The sequence below is a fragment of the Thermobia domestica genome, chromosome 10 (genome assembly GCF_964235325.1).
Source record: "Thermobia domestica chromosome 10, izTheDome1.hap1.1, whole genome shotgun sequence".
Lineage (NCBI taxonomy): Eukaryota > Metazoa > Arthropoda > Insecta > Zygentoma > Lepismatidae > Thermobia > Thermobia domestica.
This window is the reverse complement of record NC_137463.1, coordinates 137,381,592-137,405,191: the sequence shown is the minus strand read 5'-3', so window position 1 is coordinate 137,405,191 and position 23,600 is coordinate 137,381,592. Positions and strand designations below refer to the sequence as shown.

The 23,600-nt window shown below is 38.1% G+C and overlaps 1 protein-coding gene across 1 annotated transcript in view; it reads right to left on the bottom strand.

Moving 5' to 3' along the window:
- The window catches only part of LOC145662734 (uncharacterized), a gene marked incomplete in the record, with an annotated part of 1,843,005 nt that overhangs the window by 1,026,649 nt on the left and 792,756 nt on the right, over positions 1 to 23,600 (bottom strand). The window contains 1 exon segment of the mRNA XM_081728599.1: positions 21,435 to 21,621. Coding sequence (XP_081584725.1) covers positions 21,435 to 21,621 — 187 coding nt within the window.

The window sequence follows — 23,600 nt, the reverse complement described above, 5'->3', positions numbered from 1 at the left end:
TTAGGAGGGATGGAGTAGTTTCTAGAAAAGGTAGGATAGGTTAGGATTAAGATTTCTGGGCTTTTAGCATCTAAGGCCATTTAGCCCTTCACGTTTTGAGGAATGACGTCCCTCGGCGAGCACACAATCCGGGGAAAGAGAAGGAATAAAGGATGGGGAAAGGAAGGAAGCGGCCTGGGACCTATAAGTTAGGTACCACCCCGGCATTTCCTTGGTTTGAATGAGGAAAACTCAGGAAAACCTCATTCAGGGTGGCTGTCCTAAAAAAGCGTTTTACACTTTTGCGACCGAGTGCCCCCACCGGGAATCGAACCCAGGACTAGAAAAGGTAGAATGACCTTTTATTACATGATTTCTTTATAGGGATCTTCATAATATTATTATTTTAATTCGATCGTTTTCATTTTATCTTTTTCATTTTCTCGTTTTCATTAAAGAAAACTCAGAGGATATATATTCCGAAACTTAAAAAAAGCGTAGAATAGCTACGCTGTGATCATATTAAAAATAAAATAATTCTCGAAAGAGATTATTTATCGGAGTGATTTTTATTTATTTAATTACATAATTTTATTTTATTTTATTCGATTGTATGTTTTAATCGGTTCGTGTTAAAGAAAACTCGGGATATATGTTGGATCGTATGTTATATATACTCCATAGAACAGCTATGCTGTGATCACATTAATTATTTATTTTCTCGTAATTACTCATCGAACAACGGGAAAGGAATAAACTTTATTCATGCGGGACACATTGTGGATTCTCTGTCTGAAAGATGTCGTTTACGGAGTACGTATACAGAGCGTGGTTCTCGTACGTCTTTTGCTGGTAAACTCAAGACACGAACTGAACTTTTCGCGCGCTTTTTGGAAACCGATTGGGCGGGATTGAAAGATGGCGTTGTCGGGTAATGACCTTACAGGAACGTGTTAAAACATGAAGACAAATACAAAAGAAAACAGACGCCTCGTCGGGTAAACACAACAGAATGCCAACAGAGTATTAAAAAACATGTTTGGTGCCGCGGTAGGTGAACACAAGACATTGTCGGCGAAGAATACAAAAGAATATTGAGGTCTCGGTAGATAAACATCACAGAATACAGACACAGTAATAAAAACAAGTTTGATGGTATGGTAGATGAAAAGAAGACATTGTCGGCGGAGAATACAAAAGAAAATTAAGGTTTTGGTAGATAAATATCACAGAATACCGAAAGTAATAAAAACAAGTTTAATAGCATGGCAGATGAAAATAAGACAATGTCAGCGGAGAATACAAAAGAAGTTTGGCACCATGAATGGTGGAACATGACGCGACACTAATGCGAATACAAAAGAACTGTTGATCCTGTTGAAACTTGGAGCGGTACTGAATATGGATACAAAAGAAGATTGTCACATTGATGTGATAGCGAATGCGAATACAAAGGAAGTTTGGTAGTATTAAGAGTATTGACCCTTTTATTTTACATAGATATGTGATTGCTTGGTAGATGTGTTCACGCGAATAACAATCATGATGGAATGTTATTGTAATAGAAGATGTAAATGACCGTATGAATAACATAGATTTTCTTTTAAAAAACGTGTAAACTATTTATTTGCACACGGACAATGTAAATCTTTTCTTTGTACGTAGATGACAACTGATTGATTTAGTGCGCGATATGAATAACATTATTGAAGGAATACCGGTGTAAAATGTGAATGATCGCAATACAATGTAAATAACATTAATGATGTTTCAAAAGAATATTTTGATCAACTGAATGATATATGAGAACATAAATGAAAAGTAAATGTTTTCTCCATCCTCTATAGCTATGAAAATTGTATAGAGAATTGTGAAAGTACATGTAAAAATATTTTAGTTGTTGTAGGAGGAGTGTTTGAATAATTGTTTTAAAGTACTACGTGATATTACGTCGTAGGTAAAGTTTTTTTTATATGTGGGGTATGAAGAGAAGACTGGCATAGTATCATCATGGAGTCCTTTGACAGTGAGCTACAGCGAGAAATCGAGCACTGCAAGGAAGTAGACTGGGATTCATCGCTTGATTTTGTTGAATCCCCCAAGAAAATCTTTAAATCCATAAGAGAATCTCCGGACTTGTTTATCGAGGAGGAAACCTGTTATTTTTCGCCGGCTTCTCCAGATGACATTATAAGGTGGAAATTATTGATTTAACAAAAGATCCAGTTTTAATTCCTACATGTGCAATGGGATCTCCATCATTACCAGTAGCATCTTCAGATGGGTCATCACAGATTTCACTTGGTCCAGCATTGCTCTCAGTAGTATCATCAGTGTTAAAAATTCCTTCAATGAGATGGACCTTAGTGGAAAAAATAGAAGAAATACCAGCATCGCTAGAGCTATTTAGCGGAGAAGAGGAGGAAGAAATGTGTAATTTATTTAATTAGATAGACGATTGCATACCGGACACACCATCACCAAGTGTTTCACCATTAGATTTTGTATGTTCACCGCAAAAATATCCACTAGATTTATCAGTGGGGCGCAAAGAAGAAAAGTTCGAGTATAAGTGCAAGTGTGACTTTATAGATGAAAACTGCATAAAAACAGTGTTATAAAGTGGGAACCAAAGAGTGCTTTACTTTGCCAAGGGTGTAGGTTAAATTATAAAAATCAATTTGGCCATAGATTTCTTTACAAATAAATTACCACTTGAGGCAGAAGCCTGCAAAATTATGGCCATTAAAAATGTGAGAGACGAAGTGTATGATGTTTATGTGAGATTACATCTTAATAGTGAAATAAACGAACAATTGTTTGTGAAAAAATGTAACAACTTATTAAAAATACACAATATATTGATGGATTGTGATTTCTCAAAAGAAAAACGAAAATACTCAGGGAAGGAAACTTCTTTACACGGAGTATATTGAGGTTACATCTCGATTCGATCTATCGAAACCAGCATGAGTGCTTGTAGTGAATGTCATAAGAACGTATCAAGACAGCATGTAAGCTCTAAAGTCGAGTGTGTAGACTGTAATAACCTGTCTCATATCAAGTGAACGCAATTTAAGAAAGTAGATGCACAATGAATGAAAGACGAAAACAGAGAATGGCGGTGCAAAGTGTGTTTAAAACAAAAGCGGAATGGTGGGCGTGATGGTGATGGTAGATGATGGTAGTCGACGGCTAGAATATTAGAAACATAGTTGTGAAAATGTTGTTTCTCTGTATGTGGGCGACTATGAATATTGATGTCTGCCATGATTATATAATGTCTGAACGTATTGTCGATGAATTGAAAAAATTCGTAGGGAATAGGGTGGCCTGGTCTGACATATATGGTGCAGAGAGTAATGATTTTTGTGCGAAGATACAATGTGACTATGGAATATTCTGGGAGATCATGTGGTTTTGGGAAAGTATGAGGACGCACAGGAATAGTATGATAGGTTCCAATTGCTGTGCCACCATTCGCTCGTTGATAAGGTCTAGGACAGTCATGACGTTGTAATTGAAAATGAGGAATGCGGATAGAATCGGTAGGTTTCAGATAGGTTTCATTTAGAGTAAAAGCCTGTACTTTTTCCTCTCGGAGAAGTTGTTCAAAAACTGTTTTGTGAGTAGCAAGAGATCGAATGTTAAGAAAGAGGAAGGTGACTGCCATGGTGATTGATAACATGAGAAAGGTTATTTGGATGGGTTTTGTATTTACAGGGATGGCCATTCTGGATCTGTTTTGGTAGATGTTATGGAAAAGTGAGCGTGTGGACCTGTATAAGTGGCAGAAAGTTGTAGGCCAAATAGTTGTTGGGCAATGTGATCGACTTGCATGAGAATGTGTGGGCGTAAGAAAGAGTGAATATTCTGAAGAATAAGCGTCGTGAAGCGGAGCAAGTCTTCTGCCGTAATGGGTTCTCGTAAGGAATTAGTGGGTGGTGTAGCGGAATCGGTCGTGCGGATTGGAACGGATAGTTCAGGTTTATCAGTTGGTGGAGCAGGTTTTTGATGACATTTGTAGCTATAGGTTGGGTGCTGTTGATGGCAGGTATTGCATAGAGGTGGTTTTTTGAGGTTAGGACAGTTGATAGTAGTATGGTTCTCATTGCAGTGTTCACAGCGAGGTGAGTTTGGACAGTTTTTAGTCAAGTGAGACGCATATGTTTGACAGCGTTCGCAGCGGATAGGAAGTGGTGGTGAAGTGCGGGATGGTTCTACTCTGTGTCGTCTGCGATAGATATAGGCTCCATTTTGAAGCAGATCGTCTACTGTTTCTTTGGATGCTGTGAGGACTCGAACAAGATAGGTGGGGCCTGACTGACACTTGATACGAATGCATTTATGGATTTCATAACATTCGAGTCGTAATTCATCAAGGATTTCTTCGTCAGAATAGGCCGGTGGAACGCCTTTTATTACTGCTGAGAACATGGGCTGACGTCTAGGTGGTGGTGGTTGCCTTTTTCTGGTTGATGAGAGAGCTTGAATGTTGGCTTTGTCGCCAAAAATGTGAAAGCCTGCTTTGTTTCGGATTGTAGTAACGAAATTTTGGTCTGGAGATTTGATGATGATTCTGTTTCGAGTGAAGACTATTTCTGATACATCGGCTCTTGGATAGTATTTCATCAGTTGGATTAGGATATGTTTTGGATTTGAGCATTTAGTGTCAGCATTGGTCAGAAGAAAATTGAAAATTGGTGGAGGTTGGTTTGAAGCAATGTCCATATTTTGATCATCTATGTCACTATCGGATGCTTGACTGCAAGGAGATCGTGATCGAGTTTCTTTTTTCTTACTTTGTGACTGTAGTGTATCACCTGATCGCTTTTGAGGATTGGGACCCGTTTTGGGTTTGGCGCCCTTGCACTCCATCGAGTTCAGAGGGGACACACCCACGGATCTTGAATACTGTGGTAGGGCCGAAGCCAGTATAACGTGTTAGATGTAAGCAGAATGAAAAGATAAGAACAACGATCAAACACAAGATGTCCAAGTGATGTGAGATGATCAGTGATGATAATGGAATCTACCCTCCAGTACTGAAAAGCACTGTCAATCCTAATGAGAGCGTATGCGTGCTAGTCTTAATTGTGCGTATGCTACACAATATCCTCGATGGCACGTTAACACATCCCAGTTAGGCTAGGCTTGGTACAAAATAAAGCTTATGACGTATGGTACGTCTAGCTGGTGAAAGTATGGCTGTAGAAGGAAATACCTTCCAAGCATATCTGAAGTATCTCGTTATTGTCAGTGAAAATTGTAAGTTTTGAGTTGAACGTTTGCAATGAGCAAAGGTTTAGGCAGTATATTTGACATTTTACCAAGTAACAAATAACGTAACATATTCTGCTGTAACCGGTCAAGAAAATAGTTTTCTAAGCCAACGAACTGTCTGACAATAGTTACACGAGTACAGTGCTGCCACCTGTTGCTCTTATATCCTAGGTCAGCAGACGTTATCGATTTCTCTTCTGTTCATACGAAAACCAGGACAAATGACGTTCACCACACGAAGAGTAAAGAATTGTGGGTAATGCAAAGTCGATCCGTTCCCGCCACACGACCGTAAGCAGGGACAACCACCACGATCAGCGTATGGTCCGAAGGCTACATCCATTGCAGTACCGCGTTCGCGGGTACCCCGACAACACCGTCATCGGTCCGCCAGTGGTTGCAGTCCCTCAACCGACTCGATGTCCCGCCTCGTTCCCGCTCGAAATCCGCTTATATACCGCCATAGTAGCGATCGGCCCGACGATGTGCGGAGGACAATTGCTCATGAGGGATGTATCCATCCACGCAAACGTTTCCGCAAAAATGGTCCAGGGTCAAAATTTATAGACGCTCTGTCAGCATGCACGTGCTCTTGTGGACGTTTACACCAGCTTGCAGAAAAAACGGACATTACTGTTTGCTTCAGGGGTGCTAACATTAAAAATGCTTTCATATGTGTGCGTATTGACAGTCACGGAAAGTACGTGAGTTCGACCGAAAAAATATGCATAGAAATAAAAGTATGAATAGTGTTAGTACCCTAAAACGATAAGTGATGTCAGTTTGTCTGCAAGGTGGTGTAAAATTGCACCAATAGATGGCGCTACGCAGGGGCACCTCATGTCTACCGCTACACGACTTCTAACAGTGAAGCTGCAAACGCTAGTTCTTCCCGTGAGGAAAGGTTGAATGTGTAGTGAGACGTCAAATGGTGAGGAGAGTTTTGATCAATCCAATGAATGTAGTGCGATTGGTTGAGGTGAAAATGTGATGCAAGGTACGTCATTAGGCAGGAATTGGTCTGGAAAATGAGACATTTGCATGTTTTCTGGAAGAATTAATTATGAAAATATATGGAAATCAGTTAGAAATCGAAAGTCTACGAACGTTAGAGCGCAGTGGTGAAGATTTTGAAGAGGAACAAATGAGAACGTATAATGACACTGTAATTCCTGCAAGAGAGAATGAAAGTAGCCAAAGTGAACACGAACCGTCGCTGAAAATGTGTAATGTCGACAATGTGATCAAACAGTTTACTGATGCCACAGTATTCGTGGATTATCATGTGCGCAGATTCAATTCATAAAAATAACTCCTGCAGCGATACCCGAAACTGAAGACAAAAGGCAATATTAAATGCGTGTTACAATATGTAGCAAAAAAAAACGGCTAAACACGGTTGCGTTCAAAGGAAATCGTACACTACAGTTAAAGACAATCACGCAGGGCACCATAGCAAAGTTTGACGAAGCGCGAGCTATGGGAGCTAGCGCCCTGTAATTATGGGCGCTACGTGCTCTACTTTGCTCTGCTCTTGCGAACGTTTACAGCATCTTGCAGAAAAACGGACATCACTGTTTGCTCCCGGATTGCTAATATTACACATGCTTTCCTTTTCGTTCGTATTCACCCGTTCGAGCCCAAGTACTTTCCTTGTGAGTGTTAGTAACCTGCTTTTTATTTATTTTGAATACACTGCGTGTCGTAAGTGCCTCACTTCCTTGTTTACGTAGTGATTTCTCTCTCGGAAGACTAAGTTCAATTTCAGATATTAATACGTTGAAAAAATCCATTTAAAAAAAGACACTAAATAGGCATGCAATAACATAAAGCATTGAAAATTCAATGAGAGCACATTATTTAACAACTTTTATGGCGTTCCCGTGTATTTCAACTTTTATATTTACAACGTAGCCATTGCGAAGATTTTAATAGTGTTTTATGTTGTTGCATGATTTTCTTGTGTTAGTGCATTTTCATCAGGATATGAAGAGTTGAGTTGAGTTGATTCTGAGTTTAACGTCCCGTTCAGCAGCGAGGCTATATGAGACGTGGACCTACTGATTAACGTGGAATCCGAACCACATGAGCTCCCGTCGGGAATCGAACCCGGGTCTCCCACGCCAAAGGCGCGTACGCTAACCGCTTAGCCACGGAGGGGCTCAGGATATGAAGAGTTGAAATTAGACTTTGTCTTCCGAGAGAGGAATTAGCACGTGAACAAGGATGTAAGGTACTTCCGAATCGTAGTGGACTGAAAAGAAATAAAAAGCAGGTCAGTAACTCTCGCCATCAATTGCCATGTCTCATATGCTTCTACCTTTTTCAGATGCCGTAAGATCATCTCTATCAAACCAGCTTATAACTCAAAGTGAGGTCCACGAGGTTGTGAAGAAATGGTTGAAGGAGTCGGCGGACAGATTGGGAGCACGGGATAGAAAGCGTAGGGAAGGTGAGTGTTCTCCTTGTACCATATACATGCTTAAATGTCATGAATTTGTCCGTTTTAATCACAGTAATAATGTTAACATTTTCTTTTTTGGGGGGAAGAAGGGGTTGTAAGAGCGTATGTACTTTGTCTGCGGTCCTCAACGTTAGCGCCAGGTCCCTCCCCTCAATTACTTAAGGGAAATATCACCGACTTTTAGAAAGCACTACAAAGCAGAAAATGACTTTTTCACAAAAAGTCTTAACCGATTTCAAAAAGCAGTAAAAACCAGAAAATAATAACTTTTTAACAAAAAATCTTAACCGACTTCAAAAACCACTAAAAGGCAGCAAATAATTACAAACAGCACTAAGAAGCAGAAAATAATAACAAAAAGCACTAAAAAGCAGGAAATAATATATTAGTATTACCTATAAAAGATTTTGAAGTCTGTGCATAACTAAAAAAAGTTCAAAATATTATGATTTAAACTATAATTTTATATAAACATTCATTTGTTTGGCTTGGCATAGACATCAATTTTTTATAGATAATAATATTATTTCCTGGTTTTAGTTCTTTTTGTTGTTATTTTGTTCTTAGTGCGTTTTCAAGTCGGTTAGAACGTTTTTTTAAAAGTTACTATACGGTGCTAATACTTTTACCTTGCCGTGTTGAGGCTTTTAGTAGTTTGATTTTTAAGCACATGGACAAGTTGCTATGCCTAAGGATTGTAACCGTAAATTAATATGCTTTTTAAACAATGAGCAGGTTTTTAAATGTTATTTGTTATTTTTCGCCATTTCTACGAAGAATTAGTGTAACTTTGTTAAATAATTAGATGATTTGAGAAAGTAGGATGTACTCTACAAAAGTTCTCACAATAGGAAAATATTTTATTATTGTCGGTGAGTATTCATTTGGGAAACATGAGCTTGATGAAAATAATTTTAAAAGCTTATAAGACTTAAATTGCATAATCTTTTTTTACATGACCACAAACCAAAACTTCAATTTATTTTAAAGGCTTTCTGTCACCATTTTCCCAACACGCGCCTATATGTGAGTAACGCACTTTTAGGCGCGTGTGTTGGAAAATGTTATACAAAGCCTGTAAAACGGGCTGGAATGTTGGTTGTGGTAGTGTTTGAAAAGATTTCACGTAATGAGAGCAGTGAACTTTCTTATTTTGTAATATGTAATTCTTTGCTGCACCCGTCTGAGGATGTCAAGTTCGTACTAGCCTCGAAACATTTAAACGTTAACTGTATCACTAATTATGGTCATTTGGCGCCAGCTATGAATGGCAAAATGTTGTTAAATTTTCATAACGTAACTCCAAAACGTAAATCAAATGCAACACTCTACCTTTGTAAGCTTAAATGTTAGAGAGCTCCTGTAACTGTAGAGAGTAAATGTTCTTATGTATATTTCTCACTTTTTACTCTTATTGCTAGGAAGTTGTTTTCCCAACAATAGTTACGAATATAGGCAACAGTCCAAGGAAAGCGATTCCCAGGAATGTTAAGATCCCATTTTTATATGTACGTTGGAAAATGCAGAAGGAGGTGAAAACGAAGAAGCTGTGCCATTCCCAGAATATGTTTAACATAATCCAAGTAAATATTCTTCTCTTTCAGAAATGGACAAGAAATCTCAAGTAGTGCAAGTCATTTTCTGTACATTTTCTTACTCAAGGAAGTGCGATAATTTCACTTGTCTTTTGTAATATGTATAGTGCTGTACATACACTTTTCTCTGAAGTCAATTCGTAGGTTTAAGTGATGAGTAGTTTAAGATAGTCTTTTGTGTACATAAATTGAAGTTGGGTTATTAATAGTTGTGTTACAGTGTTTTTGTGAAACACGTTTATGAATCGTTTGTTCTGTAGTAGTAGTTCAATTTCTTACCTAGTCATTCAGTGCAAGAGAAGATAATACGTGTAAACCAGTGCGTTTTTCCCTGAAAAGAATGAACCGTGCTATTTTTATTGTTAAGTGATTGAATTCATGTAATAACGTAAAGGTCCCTCATTAACGAAAGAGAAAGCTAATGTAAGCAAGCATCACACCTGTAAGATAAGGAAGAAGAAAGAATAAGGTTAAGGAATTTCAATTCTTAAGCAAGTGTTCATTTTTGATTAGGTATTACTTTGGGAATTGTTTTTTACGCATAAGTGTTTGTTATTGAGCATGTTCTATTGAACTTTAGTACATTACAGTACTTCACATATCAAAAATTACTCTTAGTGCATTATGACAAAGATTTTCATAAAATGTCACAAACTACTCTAACCTCTTACGAGTACAGGTTAATACGAAAGGAAAGAGACCAGAAAAGGAACATTTCCCTACAGAAGCCTTCGGCTCAATGTATTGCTGAAGTGGAATATGAGACTGAAATTCCTTCATCAGAAGGTACTTTGACAAATTACCTTCCTTCCTCATCCTTATCTAATGCTATTCTAGTCCGTCAGAATAAAATGCAACCTTTGTCTTATGATCTTGTTTTATGGGCAGTCAATAATAATGTCACGTGCACTGCTACAGAACAATTGCTTCACATTCTCAACAGCCATGGACTTAATTTACCACTCACTTACAGAAGTTTCTTTAACATGAAGTACAATTTCACACCCACATCAATGAAACCTGGGCATTTTGTTTATTTCGATATTGCATATTTTATTGTTCGCAAGTTTGAAACATTCAGTGTGTTTTCTTTGGCGAAATTCTCTCTGATTGTTATCATTGATGGTCTACCAATTTCTAAAAGCACAAATGGCCACTTCTGGCCTATCCTCTGTGTCATTCGTGATAGATGATTGTGTCCCTTTTCCTGTGGCATTGTACCACGGAGAATCGAAACCGGAATCAATATCACAATATCTGTCGAAATTCTTGGAGGAAGTGAAAACTCTTAGCAATGAATGTTTGCGTTTCAATGGTAGGACTATAAAGCTTAATGTGTCAAAATGCTTGTTTGCGATGCAACTGCTCGCTTATTCGTAAAGTGCATAATAGGTCACAACGGGACGTTCGCCTGTGGAAGATGCTGTGTTCAGGGCAGCTACGTAGGCAGGATGATATACTTGGAATTGAATTCACAACCTAGAATTGATGATGCATTCAAAGTCTGGGCACAAAAAAAACATCACACTGATACATCTCCGCTCCTTGACATTGGTGTAGGAACGATAAGTCAGTTTCCGCTCGATTCGATGCACCTTATTTACTTAGGTGTTGTTCGTGGATAGCTTTGGGAACTAACTAAGGGTCGACATTTCAAGTCAACGTGGTTGAGTGCTACTGACCGGAGGAGTCTGTCATCTAAATTGAAACGCATGGTGCCATGGTTCCTTGTGAGTCCCCACGTCGTCCACGTGATCTTGAGAGATGGAAGGCCACGGAAGGTTATTTGCTATCTATGTGGGCCAAGTTGTACTACGAGAAGTTCTTCGTCCATCAAAGTATAATCACTACCTGCTACTGTCAGTTGCTGTTTATGTCCTCAGCCATTCCTTTATAATCGAGGAAATATGCAGGTATGCAGAATTACTTCTGCGTCAGTTTGTTGAGAAATGCAAATTTGAGTACGGTAATGATTTTGTAGTGTATAACGTTCACAGTTTAATTCATATCGCTGATGATTGTAAGAAACATGGATCTCTAAGCTCATTTAGCTTTTTCCCTTTCGAGAATCATCTACAGAATATCAAGAGAATGATAAGGGCACCTGATAGTCCTCTTCAGCAAGTATGCAGAAGAATTCTTGAAAAGACGCTAGTGGAAGAACAATTGAATAGGAAATTTGTTGAGGTTGAGCCACAGGCCCGTAGCCAGCCCAAAAATGTAGAGGGGGCCCGGTAGAAGTTAGGGGGCTCGAGCCAACCACATTATATTTCATCAAATAGTAACATCAGCAATTCATATATGTGCTCTTGAATGTTTAAGTATTTTGCTTCTACTTAATTCTATTATCCCCTCTACACACACACATTAAGTTAACATTCTGTAATCTACATTTAAAAAAACGTGAATTTTATTGAATGGGTATTACTAACTACACGAATTAGAATTAAAATATAAATGTTTCAATAGTCCCACATGTAATACTAACATTAAGATCAAGAACGAGAGATGATCTCCTGTGAAATAAGGAAATTCAACTTTACTTAGGATCTTGTTTAGCGTTAACTTGCGAAGTTGTCCTTCCTTTTTTATCAAAATTTTAAAATTTTGAAAATTTACCTAGAAGAATTTGATAATTTGATTACTTGTGTGCTTGATAACATGTAAGTGAAGCGTAATTTATGTGTAATATCTTCTGATAAGTGGTTATAAAGACGGGACTAATTCGCATATAGAGGGAACTACTTGTCTCTAGGTTCAGGACGGTTGGATTTTGGATAAGTTTCGAGTAAAAATGCCTGCAAGTGTACAGGGTCTTTGCGCTGGATGTGAATTGACAGTAGTAACATTTGTAAAACATGATGTTGATAATGAGGTTAATCTTTTGAATATTCCTGCCTTAATGAATGAAAGAACAAAGACCACCAACATTCGTTCACGAGTTTCTGCTTGAGATAGGAGAGCTCTACAAACCTAAGTACGTACTAAGGTAACTGCGAAGTAGACATAACCTAACCTAAGTAACCTAGTAGTGCGTCATCCCACCTTACTTCGGCTTCTCGCTTCACTCGTTCTTCCCTCTCAACCCCGCACTCCCCATTAACTATACACAACCGTGCTCCGCGCGGCCCGCCAGTCTTCCCTTTAGGTTAATAATGGATTTCCATATTTAATTGTGGTTCCTCCCCCGTACTCACACCCTCGAGGTAACGTAACAGAACATAAAATGAGTAAGTAGAAATTGATTATTGTAGATTTTATTATGTTTTTTTGTTGAAAATTAGATGGACGGGTAACTTTGAAGTAATTCCCTTGTTTACAATTACAGTTGTATTTTTTTTTTCAATATTTATACTAAGTTCTTGTCTAAAATCTTAAATTAAACTCGTTTTATATAAATGAACCACCTGCACACTATACCAAGAAAACACATACCAAACCAGCTAAAAAAAATTAATAATGTTATTCAAAGCTACACTGAGAAAAAATGTATGCAACATACGTAATATCGAAGATTACATTTGTAAATCCTGTAGTTTTTGGACTTTAAAGTACAACAAGCGTATAACTGAAAACGCATATACTTTCCGTATGAAACAATATAGGCGGTCAGGATCTCACATACAAATGGACGTATATAACATATAGCGGACGAAGGTAACATACATATATGTATGTACTGTTTGACGTCAAACATCCTGCAACGGCATGATGTAACACCTAAGAACAGCGCCTATGTAGCATACGGATAGCGTATGCTCCGTTCTGATTTTTGTAGTAGGCAAGAGGATTCCGTATATTTGTACAACATACCACAGTCCGGAGAATGGATTTTTCTCAATGTAAGTAAAACGCTACGCTAATCTAGTATCGAATAAAAACACCACTGCTTCTTTCATGTTGAATTACAACATTATTACGCGTACGTGACTAACAAATAGTTCCAATTTACAACGTTTTTATATGAAAACTAGCTACTTTCACGGGATCCTCGACCCCAAGTACAATACAAAACATTTTGCTACTTAATTTCTCCTCTAAATCTTGCAAATTTTTACTAGTCCTGGCTCCACAACCCGGAATTTAATCCTTAAACTTAAACGTTAAATATGTTCACTTGCTCAGTTACTCATATAATTAAGATAATTTAGCTTAACTTTATTCTTCTACGAGAACAAACATATGAAAGTCTTTGCAACCATCACTCTTTCGGTGAATATTCCACCACAGTTCTTCTTTTACTGATCACACTACAATAATTTGGACCGTACTAGAATCAATCGCCTTTAACGGAACTCGGAGCTCTTAATTCAATTCACAACTAATTGTTCCACAGTTAATCTAAGGTTTGCTGTTGACGAGGATTTTGCTATGAATGTTTGTACTACAACTACACAATACAATAACAATAACCTATCGCCGTTACTGCCGTTGTTCCTGCTCCTGCTTTTATGATTTGGCTTGTAGCAAGCACTTCACACTTCGTCTTCTGCCTTCCAGATCGCTATTACAACTGTGGCATGAAGTATTATGAACATATTCCTTCTTTTCGTAAAAACTTTCTTCAATATGTATTGTGTCATTTCATATCGAGATTCGAGAAGACTGATAAACTTTACTTTAACTTCTTTAAAATATGTTTAGAAGTGTTCATCAAATAGTTAAAATGGAAAAATTCTTGGAATAAACTCTTTTATATTGCATTTTATTCTTAGTGTTTACACACAGAATTAATCGAGTTTTCTTTGCAAGCCTTACATGAAAATTTTAGGGGGGCCAAGAAAAATTTAGGGGGCGGCTCCCTCTTGCCCCCCCCTCGTGGATACGGGCCTGTTGAATCATATGGAGAGCATTCTGAAGGTCCCACTATACCCGGTGTGAATGGCATTCAGTATAGGAAGGTCACAATGAATGGATTTACAGTGACAGTGAGCACAGCGTACAACAAGGAAGGTACCATTTTGACTGAAAGTGGCAGGGTTGTCCGTGACAGGAATGTTATACACTATGTGATCAAAAGTATCCGGACACCCCCAAACACATACGTTTTTCATATTAGATGTATTGTGCTGCCACATACTGCCACGTACTCATTATCAGCGACCTCAGTAGTCATTAGACATCATGAGAAAGCAGAGTGGGTCGCTCCGCGGAACTCACGGACTTCAAACGTGGTCAGGTGATTGGGTGTCACTTGTGTCAGAAGTCTGTACGCGAGATTTCCACACTCCTAAACATCCCTAGGTCCACTGTGTCTGATGTGATAGAGAAGTGGAAACGTGAAGGGACACGTACAGCACAAAAACGTACAGGCCGACCTCGTCTGTTAACTGACAGAGACCGCCCACAATTGAAGAAGGTCGTAAAGTGCAATAGGCAGACATCACACAGGAATTCCAAACTGCATTAGGATCCACTCCAAGTACTATGACAGTTAGGCGTGAGGTGAGAAAACTTGGATTTCATGGTCGAGCGGTTACACATAAGCCACAATCACGCAGGTAAATGGCAAACAACGCCTCGCTTGGTGTAAGGAGCATAAACATTGGACGATTGAACAGTGGAAAAACGTTGTGTGGAGTAACGAATCACGGTACACAATGTGGTGATCCGATGGCAGGGTGTGGGTATGGCGAATGCCCGGTGAACGTCATCTGTCAGCGTGTGTAGTGCCAACAGTAAAATTCAGAGGTGGTGGTGTTATGGTGTGGTCTTGTGTGTGAGGGGGCTTGCCCTTTGTTGTTTTGCGTGGCACTCTCACAGCACAGGCCTACATTGATGTTTTAAGCACCTTCTTGCTTCCCACTATTGAAGAGCACTTCGGGGATGGCGATTGCATCTTTCAACACGATCGAGCACCTGTTCATACTGCACGGCCTGTGGTGGAGTGGTTACACGACCATAACATCCTGTAATGGTCTGGCCTGCACAGTCCTGACTTGAATCCTATGAAACACTTTTGGGATGTTTCGGAACGCCGACTTTGTGCCAGGCCTCACCGACCTACATCCATACCTCTCCTCAGTTCAGAACTCCGTGAAGAATGAGCTGCCATTCCCCAAGAAACCTTTCAGCACCTGACTGAAAGTATGCCTGCGAAAGTGGAAACTGTCATCAAGGCTAAGGGTGGTTCAACACCATATTGAATTCCAGCAGTACCGACGGAGGGCGCCACGAACTTGTACGTTATTTTCAGCCAGGTGTCTGGATACTTTTGATCACATAGTCTGTGTTAAAGTGGAAACTTCTTTTTTGTAGGCTCACTCTTTAGGAAGATAAGTCATCTTTCTTCAAGTATCCATGTGAGTCTTCCAAAATTAGTATTTACAAGGTTTGTGACCTTTCACCTTTGGAAGCATTCCCAATGCAGGGGTCACGAAATTGCATTGTAATGCCATACAGGGCTCCTATTGATGTCGTCATTCGTTCTGACATTTTTGTTGCAGTCCCATTATTAGTTAGCGGTATTCTTTTCCTACCAGTGTGCTTTGGCTTCGTGAACTTCATGTCCATTTTCGGGTAGAAGGCCACACCTGTTGATCCATCGAGTAGCACCCCTTCCCATTGGAGCTAACTTTCTCTTCTGTCGTGCACTGGCCTTTCCTTTTCATGTCTGTTGCATCCATCGACAACGCCTTCATAACTGATGAACTTGCATTCCGCATCATAGCGAGCAAACTAAATTGCGCCTGACTTTCTTGTAAGATATTGTTATGTCATTCTTTGTTCTGTATCTGTTGCTGTATTTATAGCAAAGTTCAAGTCCATGGTCGACATTTCATTCATTGGTATGAGCCGTACATGCTGTTTCTGTCGACAGGTAGCATACCCTTTTCAACCTTGTCATTGTCTGACATCCCCGGATTTCATACTCAATTTTCGCCTCCTTTTTTTGTTTCCGTTAACTTTGGCAGTCTTTTGCGTGTATGATGACCCCAAAGCAATTAGCTACAGAAGGAATTACTGGACTTGAAGTGCGTACATTTATGCGGTATGTAGCATATTAACATGAGAGTATTTTTTCTACATGGCATTAAATATTAGCGTAAAAAGAATTACATTTGGGAATTATGCCATATAAGAAAGAAATGTGCGCATTTGAAGCCGAGTGTTGCTTCTACAACTTGTTGTTCTTCGGCTGGGAATAGGGGATAAGTGTCATAGTGGGTGGGAAAAATGTCAATCATTTAGTTGCACTCCTCGCTTGTCATCCTTCCTCCAATAAATACACTAACTGCAATTATGTGTGTATAATCTTTATATAATACTCCATGTAATCGACATTCTTAAAAACTATACATTGTATACATGTACACATTTGTTACACATATCAATCTTATTTTCATGCCGTGTAATATCTATTTTTCCTTTAGATGAAGTTCCATGTATGTAAGAAGTTCCTTTGAAATAATTACATTTATTTCACCTTTGTACATTTGACCCTTGTAGGCAGTTGAAATCACATGTCCTCGCTACTTTATTTACGATTCATTAACTCGTCTCCTTGCACGAAAGCTACGCTACTGTGAAGTTATGTACTTTACAATGGAAATATGTCACCTTGCATGGAATGTGATGATTCATGAGAAACTCTAGAAGCCAATCGAAATTCAGACTGGATATACAGTCATTATATTAAAAGGGGGATGAGAGGGAATGTGTGTGTAAAATAATGGTGTATGCTCCATTTCCAAAGTAACACATTTTCATTGTGTTCATGATTTTTGTTTTGAAAACTTACAGCATTCACGTTTATACTTTGTATTTTTAATATACATTGTAATGCCTTTGTGGAAGGGGGATGAAAAGAAACGGTTGTCTCACTGATGTATAATGATGTTATGCCGATTGCATGTAATTATCATTTCCTATCATATTTTTATTTTAATTTTTTCTTGTTTGGCTGTATATATTTCCATTGTCGCACATTAACCTTAAGAGAGAAAGTTTAATCATGTTAGTGTTATGTCATAGCCCTTACTCATTTTTATAGGAAAAATAATGTAATAAAAGTATTTTGTGTACTCTTGTGTTTCATTTACACGATGATGTAAAGTGTTGTTATATTGAAGAAATTTATTTACATTGATTTCTTGATCATTTAAAAATTTGGTGTTCAATGTTTATAGTAATAGTGTTGAATCATGGGCGGAGATATGGGGGCATTGCCCCAACTTTTTAACAAAAAAAAAAAATGCCACCTATTAAGACTTCCCTGACCGACCAAAAGATCTGCCCCCAGCACACAATTCCTACCTCCGCCTGTGTTGAATGTTTATTATTTACGTAGTAATTGCATCCAGAATGCATTTCTACATCATCTACTGTGCTCTTCAGCATGAGATATTGCGGGAACACTTGACATGTTGTTTCGATATGTTATTGTGTCACTTAAAGGTGTAAAACATTAACACCATTCCTACTCCATTTTTATTGAGAAAATGTCATCGAGCAAATATCCAAATATTATCCAGCCAATATCAAAACAACATGAGTGTCCTTAGTGGAAAATATCCACTTGAAGGTGCCACTAACTAGTTGTTAATTCTTGAGGGAGTTGTGGATTCAAAAAAATGTAAAACACGTATATGTATGGTTTTTCAAAAGTTTTTTTTTCACCAAGTTCTTCTGAGAAAGGCGCTCTGTTTGTGTTCGTATACCTTTTTTTTAGAGTGGCTTAAAACACAGCCGAGACAATAGCATACATTCATCACACTATAAAAATATTTCCTTTTTACCATACATGCACACACAGTGATTCCTACATAAAAGCACACTTTTTATCTTCACTTTCTGCTTATTTTTGTATAACCTTTTAAATTAAGGTTACAAAACAAGTCTCAAAACATTCAAATTCATTCAGGTGAATTAAAACAATGTTCCAATCTTTCCACAGGAAAAGATCATCTAAAATAATCTTCACTTCACATTGTCCTTGACCTGTTTAAACCGTCGAAAAGTGGCCTTTTGCCGACTGGAAATCAGCTTTTCACAAAGGCAAAATTTTCACCACCTTTTACAATACTTTAGCCTAAGTCTGCCTCCGTGCTATCATTTCTCGTCTAGGGAACAATTGCTAGTTCTGAAAGTACATAATACTTGCATGTCCCATTTAATTTCTTCTTTTTTGGCTTAGAGTGCTGAAAAAAGCAAAAAGGTAGAAATTTTATACTGGGACACACAAAAAATGCAAGTATTATGCTTCAAGAACTTGCAAAGGTGCTCCTTGTCGAGAAATCATAGCATGGGGGAAGACTTAGGTAGACTAATGTAAAAGGTGATGAAATTTTGCCTTTTGAAGGGTTGATCTCCAGTTGGCAGAGGGCCACTTTTCGATAGCGGCAAGAGGTCGGATGCCGCATGTGGGAGAATCGGAAAGGCAACGTTGAAAATAGGTCCTTTCGAGCAGTCTGCAAACAGCCGGAAAGGCGCATAGAATGCGCCGGCGCTGGAAAGTGGCATTGCCGAGCAGTCGGCAAACAGCCGGAAACGAGCATTAAATGCGCCGGCGCCACCGTCGGAAAGTTGCCTTTCCGAGCAGTCGGCAAACAGCCGTAAAGGCGCAGTAAATGCGCCGGCGTCGCCGTCGAAAAGAGTTCGGCAGAGGGTCGGAAAGAGGCTTTTCTGACTGTTTTGCCGACTCTGACGGTCGGCAAAGGGCATCTTTTTTCACTATTTTCGACCGCTTGCCGCCTCGGCCAAAGGTCGGCAACTTCGAGCAAGTAGATCGTCGTGCCACCGCGGACGGATGCCGGTTGCCTACCGGTGGCCTGCCACCGTCGACGGCGGCAATCCCCTTTGCCGACCGCGACTTCCTGATGGGGACTCGCTGACATGACATGATTCTTTCAATGCAGTGCTAAGCATTTTGATAGTTAATGACATTTAAACGTATAAAGAATGACAAACATGGCTTTATTTATTGTTTAGCTCGCTGTATTTAGAGGTGAAATGCTATTGGAGTTAGAAATGGTATTAGATCTTACTGACAGTGATGCCAATTTAGCCTATTTTTGACTAAATCTAGTCTATTTGGGGAGGCATTTAGCCGTACAAATTTACGAAATTTTTATAGCCTTAAATATAGCTTATTTGATGAAACTCTTATTAGCCGTTAAATTAATTCTAAAAATACTCTTTAATTGAAATTAACGTGTAATTTTCATAAATTAGCCTATTTGTCACTATATATTATGGTAATAATTGATTTCTCTAGCCAGAGGGTATTTTATTACGCATAAACACTTATTTTTCATTCTTCTCTCTCCCCAACCACAGATTTATAACTACTTAACAATACTCATCGATTGAGGAAGAACTTTAATGTCTCACCCTTGACGGCCCCGTTTACTACCATTTAATTATTTTAATTTTCGCATTTCATTGCAAGAATGAGTGCTTTCGAATACAAATTTAGTAAACTGTTCGATTCTTCAAGCTACAGAGATTTGTTTTGTTTATTAAAGGAAACAGATATGTTATCTAATTAGCTTGAAAACTCTCAATGCAATCATGATGTTTCATATTGGTGTATGGAGAAATAAGAACTGTTTGTAAGGACTATGAGCTGCCTAAAGAAATACTATTGAAAATTGGGACAATAGCGGTCTACATAAACACAACCAATCCACAATCCAACAATGTTGCATCCAGTTCCATTGCCTCGGCTAGCTGCGAAGTCAACACTGAGAATATGGCTGTTGACTTTCATAAATCAGATGAGTTGTTAATGGATATTATTGTAATTTAAAGTAACATATGTTGCTTGTTAGTCTTCAGCAAATAAAATTCAACATTTCAAATTTTATTATAACTCACTTATAATCCTACATACATAAAAGGGGTTTAAAATCTACAATGTGGGTTGTAGGTACAGTTCAAAATCTAGCCATTTTTTTGCGTAAAAAAGCTTATTACTGAAGGCCATCTAGCCTATTTCTTCAGAGGTGGTTGCCAACACTGCTTACTGAACGCTATTAGTTCGTTTAAATTGTTTGATTGTTGTCAAAGACCTAGTCTATACTACTTTTTATTTATATTATACTACTATTTTTGATTGATAGTTTAGAAACTTGTTTCTTTCACAGCCTTAGCAATATAGAAGTTCCACCACACTATACACATCCCTTCCTTTTCCTCAAAAAACAGAAAAACTCAGTAAAAGTTTCTCAATTCTTATATAGTTTCTAAATTCTCATATAAACACGCTCTAAAAGTCCAAAAAACCGAACTCAGGTTCAACCTATTCAAAGAAGGCCAGTTCAAGCACATCGTCACCTTAACTTCAGACCCATCGGATAGTTCAAATTCTCCTTTCAAAGAATTACTTGAAATATTTAAAGAACTTAAACTCATGCGGTTTCTTCAAACTCTAAGAACTCGACTTCCGGAAATACGAGCAGCAGAAGGCTCCATTACAAAACTTTCCATTATTTTTTACTTTATGACAGTTGTTTTCACTACTGATTAAAAACAAAACATCACTTCATACTTAGCATTCAGGAGCACAACCCTTATGAGGGCCACTTTCTTCAGTGCTGATTGGCTACTTAGAGCACCAATGATGATTTCGTATTCTCATTTGACTCACCCAATCGTGCTACTCCCCTGAGTCCTTCTCTTATAGAAAACGGTCATCGTCAAGGACCCAATCATATTCTACATGAGTCGGCCTCGGTCTCCGCCTCATACTTACTACAAAGTCTGGACAACTTCATGATATTATTACCAATACATATAAGAGGTAAGAAACTTGGAATAGTTCCGGGACTCAATTCTCTAAATAAACCCGGCAATTACACCTTGACGTTGACCTTGACCTTGACCATCTCCGTACTAGGTTGCACATAGTATAGTACATTGTAAAATGACTCAACGTCAATTCCCAAGGACAAATTTTTGTGTGCATTTCTAGTGTACCTAGAAGTCCTACACTACTCAGCTCCTATGCCGTATCTACTGTATAAATGGGAAAATCACCGATAAACATTATTATTATTATTATTATTATTATTATTATTATTATTATTATTATTATTATTATTATTATTATTATTATTATTATTATTATTATTATTATTATTACAGATAATATTTGATGGTTTGTTACTAACCTTGCATATTTTATAACAACACCATTTTTTATTTTCGGAGCTTTGATGAAGCCCTGTCCGCTTTGACGTGCAGCAAGACATGAAAGATCCAGCTTTTCAGCAAACGAAGAGTTGATGTGGATTGGGAATTCCTGGATGATGTTTTCGCGTGACTTAGTCTTTGGATGCTTCCTTAATCTTCCATTTCCTGTAATCAAATAGACGATAGAACTGTTATATACATGGTTTATAGAATGAAACTAAATTTTTAGTAGTGTCGCATGATCAGACATCGTTAATATTATTAAACTCTATACATAATCAACTGTATTTTAAGTGTTTAAAATCAACAGTCCATATACGAGAATAAATTGTCTCTGTGTGAAAACGTAGCTCTAATTATCAGTAATAGCAGACTGGATCTCTGCCTTGTCACAATTGCCAAATTTGTATGAATCTTTAATGTTATATTTTAGTGCAATGTTCCTGTTCTGTTAGGTTTAAATAGTCTTTTGATAATGTATTTATTGTCTTACCTATTCGGTGTATTTACAGTTTGACGTCTTATTTGAGTTCTTCTTTGCTGCATTAATGTATTATTTATGTGCATTAATGTATTATTTTCTGTAATGTATGTATTTATTCTGTGGTTGTAGATTACAGACGTGTTCAAATTATTAGACTCAACATTCAGTTTATGAATATTTTACTGCTCTTACAATATTACGTGAGAAAATACGTTCGAACTTAGTCCAAATTCTACTTTGAAATTCTTCTAATTTCTAGTGGGTGTGACATATGCTTTTCAGTATCAGTAAAACAAATGGGCACGTAACATTCAAATATAATTACTATAAAGTGTGTATATCCAAATTGGAAACAAGTAATGAAATGGAATACCTACAAGAAAATTATCTCTCACACAAAGATCTATATTTCTTACGAAATCCCTTATTCTTTGTTAAGTCCTGTATCCTTTGTGGCATCCTATATACGAGTTTAGCACATTTTACCTTCAATTCAGCATCGTGATACCACAAATTGTTGATCTTCTTGATCAATTGAAGTTTAGTCCTAATGTGCTTCTTCTCTAGCTTTTCTTTCATGAAGCTCCAAAAGTTTTCAATCGGGTTCATATCAGGACTAGTGCCTGGCCACGGAAGAACACTAATTTCGTTGTCCTTGAAGAATTTTGTCACAGTTTTGGCCCGGTGGCATGGGGCTCCATCATGCATAAAGATGAATTGTACGTCATCAAACCAGAGTGCAGTCTGGGAAAGCAGTTCTTCTTGAAGAACTTGCAGGTATTGGTCGTGCTTCATTGTCCTCTCTACTATACAAGGTGTGTGAGAAAAGTAATGAGACTGGCAATGTTGCGTCTACCGGCCCGTGCTAGACCGGTTTGTTTATCCCTTCCACTTCCTCAGTCCGAGTTACAACTCCGTACAGCTAACATTATTTTTGACAGCGCTCTCATTGAAGTTGTGTTTTTGTTGTGTTACGGAAATGGAGCATCGGAATTTAGAGCAACGTTGTGCAATAAAGTTTCGTGTTAAACTTGGTGAATCCGCAAGTGTGACTTTTGAAATTTGAAACAGGCCTATGGGAAACATTGCTTACCAAGAACACAAGTTTTTCGCTGGCACAAATCATTTTTGGAAGGCAGAGAACACGTTGAAGATAAGCCTCGCTCAGGCAGACCTTCAACTTCGAAAACTTACGACAACGTTGAACGTGTGAGGGCTCTTGTGAGATCATACCGTCGTTAAACAATAAGGATGATGAGTGAACATTCAAATTTAAACACTTTTACCATACATCAAATCTTGACAAACAGTTTGAACATACGAAAGGTTTGTGGCAAAATGGTGCCGAAAAATCTAACAACTGAACAGAAGGACAATCGAAAAAACGTGTGCGTTGATCTTCTCAAGAGGATTGCCAATGACCAAGAATTCTTCAATTCTGTGATCACAGGTTATAAATCCTGGATATTTGAGTACGATCCTCAAACGAAGCGGCAAAGCGAAGAGTGGCACATTCCGTCATCTCATCGGACGAAGAAATGTCGAATAGGCAAAACAAAGATCAAGACGATGTTTTTTTGTTTTTGTTTTTTTATATTAAGGGTATCGTGCACAAAGAATTTGTTCCACCAGGACAAACTGTCAACCAAGTATTTTATAA